The sequence below is a fragment of the Lipotes vexillifer genome, unplaced genomic scaffold, assembly GCF_000442215.2.
Source record: "Lipotes vexillifer unplaced genomic scaffold, Lipotes_vexillifer_v1.1 scaffold485, whole genome shotgun sequence".
In the NCBI taxonomy this organism is placed as follows: domain Eukaryota; kingdom Metazoa; phylum Chordata; class Mammalia; order Artiodactyla; family Lipotidae; genus Lipotes; species Lipotes vexillifer.
Window position 1 is genome coordinate 182515 of NW_006782312.1, and position 15931 is coordinate 198445.

A 15931-nucleotide genomic window follows, 5' to 3' on the forward strand; every position below is an offset into this window, starting at 1 on the left:
GCTCAAAAAATTCTGGTAAATGAAAGGATTTGCTGAGCATTTACTAGGTCACTTTTGTAGAACTAAAAATGGTGATGGTAGTGTGCTGGGAAACCCTACATAATATCCATGACGCTGCTAAACAGTGTGACATTTCTAAAACATGATACCCTGGAATGTACATAGCCAATTGGCCTATAGATGATCAAATCAAGAAAGCCAATATTATACTGGGCTAGATTAGTAGTCGTTAAATTTCTCAAAGAACTACCTATTTCACAGTTGTATGAATCTTGCTTCAGATGTGATCATCAGTTTCTTGTACACTTATGTTCACATTAGTTACACATTATGCATTAAAAGAAGTAAATATAACATCAGGGTTATTACTCTGAATGTATTACATTACATTCTTTACACAGAAAAAATTTTTATGCATTTACAAAATGCGCCACTATTTCTGTTATACAAGGGGCTGGGAAACAGCCTTTCAGAAGTTGTTGAATGACCAACATGCAAGTGTACGATAGCAAACAAGGTGGACAGAAGTATGGCTATGATGTTTCCATGACGTAAATTTGAAATAATATGATAGAGATTTATTATGATAGACAAATTAGAAATAGATAACCTGGAAATTGGAAACAGAGATTGTTATTATCATTACCACACTACTTGTATGACTACTAGTAGCCAGTAGGGATGGGGGTACATCCTATGCACCAGGTATACATGACACATTATCATCACAGTAACTTTAACCCTTGCAGTAATTGTTTGGTAGATGCTATTATTATCCTTGCTTTAGAGATGAGAAACAAAGCAACAGAGAAAGTTAAAAAACTTTCTAATTTCTATCATCACATAGATAGAAATTAGGGGAGCTGGAAACTGACCCAGGGCAGACTGGTTCTAGAACCCATGCCGAACCATTGCCCCAATATGGACCAAATACTTCACGGTTAATGAATCCCTTCTCATGTATTTTATCTCATTCCATCTTCACAATCAGCCTGAAAGGTAAGTATTATTTCAGAGTATGTAAGTTGCACAAAGTGACACAGGTAATAGTAACAAAGCTCAAATGGAACCCTAGTCCTATTCCTTGCAATCCACACCCTTCTTTCCATTGGAGTCTAGTCTAATAACTTGACATTCTTAGGAGTCCATAAGTTGGTAAAGCCCTCTTAGTTCTGCAAGCAATAATTGTAGATACAAAATGAAGATGGTCCCCTAGTGAGTACGGTGTGAAAATGATGCTCCATTACACACTGGTCCTTGGAGCTGTAACTAAGCAAATGGATGTCACATGTGTACTATCAACAGAAGCATTTTTGTAAATGCATGATATTCATTGATATTGCATAGTATTCTGGAGAAAACACTGGTTTAGAGCCAAGAGACAAAGGCTCTAGGTCTCCTGGCATTGGGAATTTCAACATCTAATAATTTCTTCATTAATAAATAAGGGATAATATCTGACATGTTTACTTCAGAGAAATCGTAAACATCAAATGAGATGATGTATAATTTCAAATACCTTGCATTATTATACCACCAGACATAAGTGCCCAACAAATATTTGGGGAATAAATAAATGAATATGTGACTAATATGTGGAACAAAGTATAACTTGAAATGTATACATAGTATATATATATATGAAATAACTGATAAAACACATGTGGTCATACTTTACTTATTTGTGTACCTGGTACAAAAAATTCTGTTTCATGGATTCTCAAATTTATGTATATAGAATTGAACCAGATTAAATCTATCTTAATCCTTATGATTCTTCAGTCCTTTGACTTAATGTTCTTGAACCAGCCCTAATGGGGGGAAAATGTCACCTGGAAATTAGGTATAGAGTAGAAACACAAATATATGTCACTTTGCCAGAATCAGGTCTGTTCTCATATCCCAATAACAGTCATTCATTCACTATGCCTCTATTGCAGCCCTGCAGTGTGAAAGACACTAGGCTAGTATTTTGAGGAAGTCAAAGATCAATTGACCAACTCGTCTCGGGTTGCCCAGGACTTATGTTACTGCTGTCCTCACATGTCTCATAGTCCAATAAGAGGGGTAAGGCATGTATGTAAAAATGATGTAAAGCAGAAGTGTTATGTGTCTTGAGATGGATACAGATAAAATGCACTGAGAATTCACAAGTTGAAGAGATCACTACTTCAACTCCAAGAGTCCAGGAAGGAGAGAGCATTTAAACCAAACCACAATAGCTTGATTTGTGTTTCTGAAGAATAAGCAGGATGAAGTAAAATCTGGGCCAACAGTAGGAAGAGATGGGGACCCTTATATAGCCGTTTGGCTTTGCTGGAGCCTGAAAAAAGAGATGTGCATTCCAGGGACCAGTTTGCCGAGACTGTAGGCCTTCCAGGATAGGGAACTTTGAGCTAAAAGTCAGGGAAATCCCAGGCAAACCGGGATGAGTTGTCCTTTCTTCTACTTTCTACTGCGTACTCGGGAACCACATGCAATGAAGGCTGTGGAGGGGTTTTAGCCAACTGAAGTGATTTAGCTGTGACATATTAAAATTTTTTCAGTAGTTTGATAAAGTTTACATTTTTAACTACGAATCACTTTCATTATTTCAGGCTATATATATCTTTTTAAAGGTTTGTTCATTTTCTCTCTCTCTCTCTCACTTCATTTCAGCACTTTGAAGGGCTAGCCTTCATTTCCTGTCATCAGGATCACATAAAGGCATATTGACGTAGCTCTAGCTTCCTGTACAAGAGAGAGAGCTCAGCAAACTAGCTATCGAATTCAACCACAGAATTTGTAATTGGAGAACTGAGTTCAGATCTCTTTACTCAGTTTAACCTTGAGCAAGTCCCTGTCTCTCTGAGCCTCAGTTCTTTGTGATTGAATATAAGATATTAACTTTAGAAAATGTTAGGCAGCTAAGTGCCTACTCAAAAGTGCCCAGATATATCCCTAAAATGAATGCAAGTTTGAGACTGGGGTGGAAATTTGTATACTAGGTGTCAAGATAGGTAGTCACAGCCTAGTTAGAAGATCCACACATGACTGTGGCAAGGATAGAGAGAGGGTCAGAGAGTGGAGTTACTTACCGAACGTCCACACCCACATAGAAGAAACAGCCCCAGTCATTGCAAAGGCAATAGAGAAAGAATCATGTGCAACTGATGGCAGCTGTCACAGACTCAAGGGGATCGGTGGCTCAAAATAGGCACATTTGGACTGTCCATCTCTCTCTGGTAGGGCTTGCAACTGTGTACTGTATTGACCACCAGGGATGGAACACAGGTACATCCTCTTTGTTAATTAGTTTTTAAAATCTTTTCTTGTAAATGTAGCAAAAATATAGAAAACACATAAAACAAAGCTCAATTAAGTGAATTATCACATGACCACCTAGTAAAACCACTACCCAGATCAGAAGTTAGAACTTTGCTAGCCACGCTGAAACTTTCTGGTGTCCCCTCCTAAACACAACCCCCTCTCTACCCCTAAGGAGTAAACATCCTCTTGACTTTTTTGGTAATCATTTTCTTAGGTTTATTTATCATTTTATCACCCAAATGATTTGCATACCCAAACATATAGCTTAGTAATGTCTGTTTATAAAATGTCATTAAAGTCTCTTTTAATCTGTAGACTTCCTAGCCAGCATATCTCCCTCTCTCTAGCTCCCTTCCCCTCTTGCCTCTCTCTTCCTCTCTCTCACTCACTCCTTCTCTCTCAGAAACTGGAATGTGTATCTATCGATATTGAGTTGCCCACAGTCTGAATTTGGCTGACTGCATCTCCATGGCATAATTTAATATGTTCCTTGGTCCTCCACATTCCATGTAATTTGCTCAACTTTAGGAAAGACCCGATTTTGGAAAGGTGTCATTTTCTTCTGTCAGGTGGTACACAATGTCCAGTTATCTCCTGTGTGTGTGTATGCGTGAGTGTGTCATGTCAGCAGCCATTAATTCTCACTACTAGGTCCATTAGATAATTAAGGGCTGCTGGCATGGGCATGCTCTATCATTCCTGTTTTTCGTTTGTTAGCTGGCATAATTCTATAAAGAGAAACTTCCTCTCATCTACTATTTGGTTAGTCTAGTAGTACTGTTTATATAGGAAAAGCAAGATAAATGCTGGATTCCTTTCTTTCATTTACTTCTCACTGAGCCCTCTTATATAGCAGTCCAGATCTTGATGAATATCTCCTATTTTGAATGCCACTGCGTTTGAGGGGAGTAAACCAACATAAATTAAAAGCAATTAAAATAAACAACTATATCTTGAAATATATACCCAACCCAACATATGTTTTTACACTTTGATGAATTTGTTCCTAAGGATATTTGGGAAGATAAACATCTATTCTCTGTTTATTTTTAACCCATACTCTTCCATATTATTACTGTCCAAGACAGATAATATCTAATCTATTTGCATTGTTAAAACATTGTTCAGGTTAACTCGTTTGTCTCTATTTGCTTCAAACTTTATATTCTAATACAAGATTTCACAGTTTAGTCATTGGAAAAATCTAACCCTCATTCTCTATTGAAATTTAGAGAAATTTGGAATTATAGTTCTTTTTTTCAAATCACCTTTCAATTCTCCAGGATGAACCCATTAGGAGCAAAAGATGGAATCTTTCCAAGGTGCATGGGCCAAGGGCAGCATTTGATAAATGATTGGAGAAGCTGCCCTTGCTTCCTGAGAAAGAAAAAAGAAAACAGCCAAAAAGCTGTTGCTGAAAGAATAGCTTTAATTTGAAATTTCTTACTTCACTGTTTGTTCTTTACATTTTTATGACTAAGAAAATATTTTAAAGCTGTGATTATTTAATTTTTCTTTACAAGCCAACTACAAAATATTATAAGAAAGCCCCAATAAGCAACCATAGCTTCAATAATTGTTTCCTACTTAGCTTTCAAAACCTGTTGCATAAAGACTTTTATCAGTGAGGGAAGCAAACACTTTCATTGATAGATGAGTGAACCATCCTTGCCTTACTGCATTCTAATTCCTTGATCTGACTTTTTAAAGCACAGAATTTAAACATCTGAGAGTCATTAATTCTATCACAGCTCAGCAATATAGAATCCTTCAAAAAACAATCAATGCTTGCTTTGAGGATGTGATCTCTAGCATAAGAACACTTCATGGGAAGTGGTGTAGAGACTCAAAGAAAATTAAAATTTTAAAAAGCATCAAACATATATATTTTACAACTGCACCTAAGGAGGTTGCATCTGTTTGTGGCCACAACTGACTTTCACAAAGGTCCCCTCAAATACTTCCTTGAAATATCCTTTTCATAAAGGAATCAAAATAATTGATATTTACTACAAGTGGTTTCTAATTTGCAGGAAGTCCTGGTAAACTTTGTTCATATCAGGTCCTCAATTATGATGCCGCTTTCATCTAGTTCTCTTAGCTTGGCTTTCATCCAGGCTGTTAGGTGAAATTAGGCCCAGAAAATCGGATTATTACATCCCAAGGGAAATGACTGATAAGCAGCAGATGATTGCTTATCTCCTGGCTCCTTGCTGGTGTTGAGGTGTTGCTAGTTGCAAAGCCAATTTGTTAACAATTAGTACTCATTAGAATCATTTCCTGTTATCGATTCTAAACATTTGACAAAGCACTTTTAGGAAACTGGACCCCCAAAAGTAGCTATCCATAAGTGCTGAGCAATTAAAAATCTTCAGGATCCAATGTAATTCCTAACCAGAGTCATCAGTTTCCAAGTAATTATTTTTGCTTTGGAACCCACCTGCTATCCTGTCCAGTTTAAAGATGTGCTGGTACAAGGACATACTTCTTAATTAGCAGAGGTTGTGGATAAGTCAGTACAGGAACAAAAGGAATTTTCTTTTATTATCTGCTTTAGCTGTTTGCAGCATATCTTTAAGGGACAAAAAATGCCAGCTTGCAATATAATATATATATTGCAAGAGTATGAAATTAAATCCATTACTTCTATTATCTAAACATTTAAGTTTAGTTTTTAAGTCTGTGTTCACCTTTGTATATTATGAACTCTAAGTATAGAACATAAATGGAGTCAATGTGCATTACATTAGAATTTAAATATTACCAGTGTCAGCTTTCTGAAATATTATATATGACTTTAATAAAATTAGCATAAATACTATATGCGTTTGAAATTTTTCTCAGAAAAGGCATTATGTTTATCTAATTTTAAAATATAGACCTGCATGTATTACAGGGCTGCAAATTTACATTCAATAGATATGCCCCATTATCTAATTAAAATATTTATTATCTGTATAAGTATATTTACTGATACTTGCTTAAATATTCTTTATTTAGATTAAGAAAATATGCCTTATTTCCTCCCTAGTAAGTAATGGTCTTTACATATGAACTATTCAGTTATTTTTGTAGGATCAGGATTAAAACTCTGAATGACACCCCCCCATCTTCTGTTCCTTTCCCACATCACTCCCCAAATTTTCCTTTACCTCTGTGTTTATTTTATAAATTTAAATAATTGCTCCTATCCATCTTCCCCTAGACTTAGTAATACTGAAAATATTTCTTCTAATTGTGACAAAACATGGAGATGTGAACTAAGTATAATATTTCTATTTCTTACTCCCATATTAAAAGCTTACATTAATGGATAAATTAAGTGTATGTTCTTCTTTGAAATGCCCTATGCTCAACCCCTCTATCCTTAATAAACAGAGATGGTATTGACACAAGTGAATTTTGTTTAACCACACTACATTTGCTTCTTAATTAGTGAATATTCATCTGTCACCAGCAGCAGCTATGACACCCCTCCCTGCTAACATGTTCTGTCATAAATAATCAATGAGGTACTATTAATATTCATGAGCTGGAATCTGTGTAGTCATGTGCACTGATGCAGAGACAGGGGGAGTGTTGCCATGAACTGACTGGAAACTCTGTGTGTGTATCCGTGAGTGCAAGATACTTAGGGAAAGCGAAGAAGAGCATGCTGCTACACAGCACCCTGGCTTGTGCTTCCAGCTAACAGCGGTTTGTCTGTGTTTCTGGACTGAAGTGACTGATGAAAAACAGTAGTCAAGTCTGGAGGGTGATTCCCTTTCAGTTCACTTGCCTTTCAGTCCTGGGGAAATTAGAAGATTTGCTCTCTCTCTCTGCTTGTTAGAATGGGCTGCAATTTGTGCACTTTTCAGAAAAGAGAGGAACACTACAAACTGCTGTATGAAGTTTCCCAGGTGAGTGCAGGGTCTGTTACCAGCAACTAAATAGCCAGGCTTTGTGTTTGTCTGAAAAATGGTAAATGAACTGTGGCTAGCTTTATTTTTTCTTTCTGTAGATTTCAGAATGAAGGGCAGACTTGCTGGCTGGGGGCTTTTTATTTTGGTTTGGGGTGGCAGTTTTCAGCTTCCTTGCCACTCCCCCTTCAGATGACTTCCTGTGGGATTCTTTTTAACATTTTTTTGTATCTACTGCCAAGATGTCAGTTAAGTAAAAGGAGTAACACTGAGATCCATGTCTGTAATATTTTGAAGCCCCTCTTTCATTTTGGAATAGTGTTGACATTTGAAAATCAAATGTATCATTGTCTGCATAAATATTGGGATTTAATAGGTCTGTGAGCTCAGTTATTTGGAATAGACAGGAAAAGTTTCTTGCCAAATCTTGTCAGAGGAATTATTTGACTAATTAGGAATTTGTGCTTTGGTTTTAAGAGGAAGACCTGGTATATTTGTATTTTATGAGAAAAAATACATGCTATGTCTCGGCTTGGATTAAAAAAGTAGATAAAGGAATTTTCTTATCATTTGTTCTTGGATCCTTTTTATAATTTCTTTGTTTAGCACTAGAAATGAATTTCAAGAGCTTATTACAATATTTGTATTGTAATAAAAAGGAAAAATGTGTGTAAATTTGGATGTCCCTTTAATGTATATCTGAGGGCTTTTCAGAATAAAAATAAGAAAATGATATTCCCAGCCTTCAGAGTTTTCATAGGATTCTATTAATTCACCATTTTATTTAGGCAGGTTTCCCTGGGGGTGTATGAAGTCCAAATTTCTTGTTTGGCAAAATAAAGTTTATTCCTTCCTTCTCCCAGTTTGTCCCAGATGTGACACACTACTACTTTTGTTTTTAGATGATATTGCTGATGAAAGACAATGTTTGGGATGTTGGTGGTCTGTGGGCACAGCAGTCGCCAAGTGCCCACTGCCTACTGGTTCCCTCAGATTTCCCCCTGACATGATTCATTTCACAGTGGGCTAATTACAAAGTGGATTTGCTACACATGAAACAGCCTCCTTAGTTGCAATGTTAATGCACATTTTCATGGTAATGTGATCAGAGGCTCATTAGCCACTTTCCAAAATGATCCTCTGCATTAATTAAATATAAAAATGACTCCTTTATCACCATAGAGAGGAAAAGGAAGATTAACACTGTTAATTACACCAGGGGCAATACCTTTTGCTTCTCTTTTTACTACAAACTTGCTAGCCTAGGTTAAAATCATCTTCATTCCTAGATAAGCTCTCATCTGCTTGGACTCACGAAAACAGTCTCTAGGTGGAACACTTCCCTTTAGTTTGGTTTATAAGAGTTTGAGTTATACTATTGTTTTTCTTTGGGTGGTGGAGGAGCAGGGGAGTGGATTAAACAATCTAATTTTTCTCTGAATTACTAAATTGACATAAAAGTATAATATGGAGGAAGTAGTAGGTGGCATCTTCCCTGATTATGCCTCGGTTAAGCTGTTTATCTTCTGCTAAGAAATCAAGCCAGATTTCTGCATCCAGAAAGGACCACTGTGTTTGTTAAGGAGCCTTTGTTGTAGAATTTTAAAGTGCTTGTCTGTAGTTTTGCCTTTAAGTGCTTCCTAAATCTTGAGAAAATAGTTAAGCCATACTCTTTATTGCTTCCACCTGTACTCCTTCATATATTTATTTTATTTTCTCTACTCCTGAATTGTAGTACTTATGATCTTTAATAAAGGGGGTGAAAATGAAGTATTAGCTTCCATTTAACTGGTTTTTATTCGATAAGTTAAAACCCCAGCTTAAAGGTCTTGTGTGTGTTTTCCAAGGGGAGCCCTCCTACAGTTTGTCCTTAACTTTGCGCTCTATTTTATTGAGTTAATGGAATAGATAAGATATCAAAGGAAACCAGTGATAGGCTCATATCATACAGGGGAGCCCCGTGTGGTGTTGCAGACTAGTTTCTATTTTTATTTGGAGGAGCAGCAGCTCAGAGCACACATGAAAGTGAGCATGTTCTTAACCAGGTGTTCACGAGGGCACATAGCTGCCCACAGAAGAAAGGATACTATATACAAAAGTGACTTGGGGTTGGAAGCCTGCGTATTTCTAGCTGGTAATATTAAAGCAAATTAGCTCACACAAACATCAACACCTGATGGTCCAAATGATATGTATTTACTTATAGACGTAATTCTCAGGTAACCTGCCTTTTTGTTTCTTTTGTTATTATTTCTTACAAGCTAAGGCAAATTAAAATTTATCGGGGAAGTGAAAATTTAAGACTAGCAGTGAATACTACCTACATGACCAAGAGCAAAAAGATTATTTCTCTATAACAGAATCATTATGACATTGAACTTTTAAAAATTTTCTTTCTATATTTCTAGATTCTGCTATCTGATAAAATGGGCCAAGTAGAATACAGTTTCAGATTTGTAACAAAAGCAAATGTGCTCACTGAGGAGTCCAGTGAAACAATCAGAATAATGTACCTAGGTGTGAAATGAGGTCAAGTTTAAATTTGGTTGATATTTTTTTTTCCTACAGAGGAGTTAAGGCTTTCAGTTGGTAGAAGAAAAAGAACATTGCTTCAAGAAAATTATTTTCAGCTGGAGGTGGGCCAATCCGGCTCCAGTATGAACACAGTTGCAAGAATCTAGGGTTTGTGTAGATCCAGTAACCTTCATACCTAGCAATTTTCATGCATCTATTAACTCTTATACGTGCCAGGAACACAACTGTTATCTGCAGTGATTTATTTTATTCAAAGTAGGTTATTTATTAACCTCTTAAGAATTAATAAATGGGTAATTTGAACAAGGCCCTTCTATTGACACGAACTAAATTGCCTGTTTTGTACTAATCTGATTAAATAGCCAGCTGGACCAAGAGAGCTGCAGTAGCTTGTTAGGCATTTCTGACTTAAAAACAGATTTATTTATGAGGGAGATTGTATGGTAATATCTAAATCTGTTGACTTCTAAGTTTGATTTTTCATACATAAATCGAATGTAACTTTTTGATTGATTAAATAATGGAAATTTGTCAATGGGGGGTCTTCACTGGTTTTGAACAACATGTTCCAAATGGGGGCAAATATGGACTGGTTTGGCACAACTGGAAGGTCTCCCCACAACCTGCACCCATGAATTAGTATCAAAACTGAAATGGAGCCTTCATAGACAGTGACAACAATTACAGTATTGACAGCAGCTACCTTGGAACTGCTCCCACCTTGGAACTCTCATAGCATTTTGATTGAGCTTTTTGAGTTTCTTGGTTTTTACATTCATCTGTCTGGTATTACCGTCAAGTGTGTGTGACTGAATTGTGCACTCCTTGAAGGCAGGTCAGGTACTTGACTGTCCTTTAACCCCCACCCTGCCAGCAGACACTCACTGAGTCCCACCATGGTTCCTTGAAAGACCATAGCCTCTGCCCCATCCATAGCTTCTAGTGAAAGACCATATCACTCTGCCTGCCTCTCTGCTCCACACCTAACAGCTGATTAAACGAAGAGCAGTCACCTAGTACATGAAGTTGAGGGTGCAATTAGATTTTTTTCAGTCTGAGAAATATTTATTGGGAAACAGGCCATTACTAAGGGGATTAGAATGCAGAGGGAGAAAGAGGAAGATCAAGAGAGGGAGAAGGCTTTAAGTAGATTGGGAAGCTTGAGGGTCTGTGGTCCACCAGATCTACGAGGATCAAATATATTGAGAATCAGAGACACTTGAGAAAGTGTCTCTATGAGCACATGGGTCATGAGAAAGAGAAGCATAAATAACAAATAGCAGGTCTTCAGAGAGGCCTCATTTCCCCAGTTCCAGTACATTTCTATAATAAATTCTCCATTCATTTTAATTTTCTTGAATGAGGTTATCTATCCTTTACAATCAGAGGAAAAACTGAGGACACATCACAATAATGTCTTGCTTTTGTCAACCAATTAGCAGCTGCCTTAAACTCTAGCCATGCTGTTTAGTTCAATAAACTACTTTCAGTAAGCTTCGATTGTCCAATATATGCCAAGTCCTCATTTTTTCCTTGGGGATGCAAAGACAGATGTGACAGTCCTTGCTTTTGAGAAGCACACTATGGCAGCATAAAAAAGACACATAAGCAGAGAATTTTCATATAATGTGATAAGTGAAAATGCTGAATTAACAGAGATGTTGACAGGCTTCTAGAGGAGTGCAAAGGGACTCGATGGGGGGTGGGGCAGCATTGGGGGGATGAGAAGGGAGAGAGAATCAAAGAGATAGAAGGGTAAAGAAGTCCATGGAGGTGGCAAACAGGTGCTAGGTGTGAATGGACCTGGAGTAGGGGAACTACAAGCGACAAGTGTTACTAAAACCTCAAGTAGCAGGCAGGCTCTAGAACATGGCCTCAGAGGTGATGGGCAACACCAGGCTTTGGAGAGTATCCCATGTCCCAGGATTGTGTCTGTTTGTTGGTTTGTTTGTTTTTAAAGAGGGAAATATCACTCTGTTAGGAGTTAAGAGTGCAGACTTGGCTGTGGTGTGTGTCTGGGGACATTGGGCTTGGGTTGGGGATGGGGTAGGTACCACAGCAAAACTACAACGGAGGCTAATTTGGAGGCTGTTGCAGAGTTAGTTAGTGATAGAAATCATGTAAAAGCGAGGACAGAATTAAGACCCTGAGGAGGTAAATTCATTAGGCTTCTGGCTTGTGAGACCAGGGAGGTCTAGTGAAATTTACAGAGGAGAAATAGGAAAAGGGAAGTGAGTTCTGGAAAGAGGAGAGAAGGCCACTGAGTTCTTCATGGGCTATCTGAGCGATGCTGGCAGACAGTGAATATTCAAAATGAAGACCTGGCATATGTTGTTTGGTGGGTGAGATCACCCAGAAGGATGTAAAAAGTGAGGAGAAAAACTGAACAGTGAGGAGAGTTGTGAACCAAGGACACAATATTAAGAAACACAAAACGGAGAAGAAAGAAAAGGAGAAAAAGTGAAACTGTTATAGAGTGAGAAGGAAGAGAACAGCGGGAGAAGCCAAGCAGAGAAGGTGTTTAAAAAGGAGTGGCCAGTGTCGTCAGACAGGATAAGAACTGCAGTGTCTTTGAATATGAAAATATGCGGTATGCTGCCCGGGTGCCTCTTCAGGAAGGACTTGTTGCCCCAGCTCCTGAGAGCACTGTCAGGCCCTCAGGGGCTGTCTTATCTGCAGAGAGCCCCTCACCCAAAGTTATTCCCCTCCCAGGAGGATCAATCTCTCCAATGGCAGATGGATGCAAGTCTACACGGGCATCTCAGCCTGAGTTGGGACCCTCTGAAAGGCAGCTCGAGCTCCAGAGCTCCCTGCAACTGCTGTTGGGCCTGCATCATAGTTCAGTTCTCCTTCTGCCCAGTCCTGCTTCTTTCTCCCCCCCTTCCACAGAGGGAATGCTTCTCAGCTCTTTCCCACTAAACTCTGTCGCAGAATTAGCTTCCTGGAGAACCTAACCTGGAGCGAGGTCAGTGGTGACAATTATAGAGCATCTAAACAGAGAAATGTGGACAAAATCCAGAAAGTGGTGGATTCAAAGATGAGGTTGACTGCACTTTCAAGAAGTTTCTCTGGGGTAAGGCAGATTATTAAAAAACGGAGGGCTTCCCTGGTGGTGCAGTGGTTGGGAGTCCGCCTGCCGATGCAGGGGATACGGGTTCGTGCCCCGGTCCGGGAGGATCCCGCGTGCCGCGGAGCGGCTGGGCCCGTGAGCCACGGCCGCTGGGCCTGCGCGTCCGGAGCCTGTGCTCCGCAGCGGGAGAGGCCACAGCAGTGAGAGGCCCGCGTACCGCAAAAAAAAAAAAAAAAAAAATGGAGTTACTACTAACATTGGAGTACGAATTTTTTTAGCCCGGATTTTTCTAGAATGCAAAATTGCTTAAAATTGTGAATATTAAAAATGAAAGTCATCTTTACTTCTGCTTTGAAAAGTAAGATAAATTGATTTCATATTTGAACTATGATGTGCATAGAGTGGTGATAATATAGTGATTAAAAAGTAAAACATGTACATTTAGTTAGACTTTACCTTATCCAAGCCTTTTGAAGAAAACCTTAAATGTTAGAGCGTTTTTTTTGTTGTTGCTGTTGTTGTTTTGTTTTGTTTTGTTTTTGCGGTACGCGGGCCTCTCACTGTTGCGGCCTCTCCCGTTGCGGAGCACAGGCTCCGGACGCGCAGGCCCAGCGGCCATGGCTCACGGGCCCAGCCTCTCTGCGGCACGTGGGATCCTCCTGGACCAGCCCCCTGAATCGGCAGGTGGACTCCCAACCAGTGCGCCATCAGGGAAGCCCTGTTAGAGCATTTTTTTTTTTTTTTTTTTTTTTCTTGCGTTATGCGGGCCTCTCACTGTTGTGGCCTCTCCCATTTGCGGAGCACAGGCTCCGGACGCGCAGGCTCAGTGGCCGTGGCTCACGGGCCCAGCCGCTCTGCGGCATGTGGGATCTTCCCGAAAGGGGGCACGAACCCGCGTCTCCTGCATCGGCAGGCGGACTCTCAAGCACTGCGCCACCAGGGAAGCCCGCTGTTAGAGCATTTTTGATATGAATAAAAATAAATCTTAATGATTTAGGTAGGTTTAATAAATGAAGTGCCTTTCTCTACTATAAGGATCAGAATATCACATATTTTTTTTAAATGTATACCTTTAATTTCTTCAAATTTTCACTACTTATTGAATTGTTCTAGACCCAGGAGAAGATCAGCTACCTCTAGTTGCATATCTTTCTATTTAGAGGAAATACTGGAAGAAAACATTTTCACTGGTTCCATGTTACACCCAAAGGAGACATGTTGCCGAAAACTTAGCTAATAGATATGCTGAGATATTTGCCTCTTCAACTCACCTGAATTTGCTAGTTAAGTGGGATAATCAGATTAGAAAATTCTTTAATTTCAATATTTGTTGAAAATATTTCTAATATACATTATTTTATTTACATCATTACATAACATATGCACGTTTTTATTCACTTCCAATCCTGTTAGATAGTAGCAAATGGGCTGCTTATCTTTAGCAAACTGTGCTTTCAGAACTTTACAAGAGGAACTGTTTATGAAGATTAACTGATAGTGAAAGATCTTTGCACAACAGCCAAACACTGTTCAATAAATTCATTTTATGTGGGTATATTTTCATATACTGAATTTTTACAAGTCACTTACTAGGTATTCAATCAATCCTATTAAATGGTTAAGAAAGATACAAAAATTAAATCACTAGGTACTCAAGTAGAGGCCCTAGACTGTAGTTCTATGAAGGATTCTGCCCTTGAAAAGTTTATAATTCATGAAATAAAGGTGAGCAGGTTGCCCAGAACAGGCTCTGCCTCAATTACTGTTTTCTCTCATAACCCATTCTGCGGCATACACCATAAGAATTTTAGGTGTTATTCTTTATAAATGTCTTCTTCTTGTGACTAGAAAGGATTTAGGTACCACTGGGTGGTGATTTTGTCTTCAGATTTAGAATTCTAGGTAATTCAAATACAACTGTGATTTTCATATCTTAATGCAATATTTCCAAAGTCATCCATATAACCTGCTCCATCTATCTCCATCTCGCTTCCAGCTATATTCATTCCTTCTCTCTTAATTCTTTCACTCCCAATGTGGAGTAACAGCTTTAAAGTTTATTATGAAGAGTTCTTTGTTTCATTCAACAAAAAGCTTAAAAGGTAGCAGCCCCATATTCTCCTGTGTTCCAACATATAACATCTAATTGCTAATTTGTGCCATTTTGTAACAAGCTATAAATCTTGCTTAATGGTAGTTTGGGTCCTAGTGAAGAACATCCCCCCACTGCTGCTTTATGTAGCTTTTTAGAAATACTGTAGGAAATTTTTAGAAACTTGCTCTCATCTCAGTGGAAATTAGATTTTTTCTGAACTAACCTTTTACTTCTAAGGCTCTTAAGGGTCTGTCTCAGGTACCTTTACTTAAATAATAAAAATTTTAAAAATTCTTTTCAAGGGTATATGAACAAAGAGAATTACTAAGTATGGTTTAAGAAATAATAAATCCACGGATTAAAGACCACTATTGTAATCAGAGATAGTAATATTTTCCTATAATTGAATTATGGTAGAATTCAGATATTAATGTTTTTTGAAATAAAGGAAAGTTTGGGAAACTTTGAATAACCACAAATAATTACTCCGTACCCACTTTGTGCTCAGTACTGTGCTAGATAGCAACAGAGGTTGCAAAAGAAGCATAAGCTAAGAAGCCAGTCTTCAAAGTGTTTAATCACAAAGCAATTAGAAGATAAATGTGGAAATGTACAACCCTAACACAGCAGACTTTACAGAGAAAGGGCAGTTCTATGTGGGTAAGGATAATCTAAGGGTCTTCATGGTTGTAGTCCTTATTTAGAGTGGCTTAGGTTAGGAGCCAAGGTTTATTTTTAAATTCAGCATAATTATTGTATGTCCAGTCAGCCAATGTAGTATGTTTGGTGTCCAGGATTTATTGTAAAAGCAAAGTCATAGGATATGACTAATTGGACATATTTAGGGTAAATGGGACAAACAGCCTGACCAAAGCAGGATATGGGATGAGGATAGTTGAGTATCTTGATCTTCCTGCAAAAATGAATGGACTTGGTGCCAGGCATCACTGCAGGGCTCTATAAACCATAAGGATGCAATCAAATAGCGTCTCTGAAGTCAATTTAAATGATAGAATATGTGTA

The 15931-nt window shown here is 38.3% G+C and overlaps 1 protein-coding gene across 1 annotated transcript in view; it reads left to right on the plus strand.

The window, feature by feature from the left end:
• The first annotated feature begins 6879 nt into the window (after nucleotides 1-6879).
• PDZRN4 (PDZ domain containing ring finger 4) overlaps nucleotides 6880-15931 on the plus strand; it is a 150337-nt gene continuing 141285 nt past the window's right edge. The window contains exon 1 of the mRNA XM_007455240.1: nucleotides 6880-7208. Coding sequence (XP_007455302.1) covers nucleotides 7140-7208 — 69 coding nt within the window. The 5' untranslated portion in view covers nucleotides 6880-7139. The remainder of the gene's footprint in view (nucleotides 7209-15931) is intronic.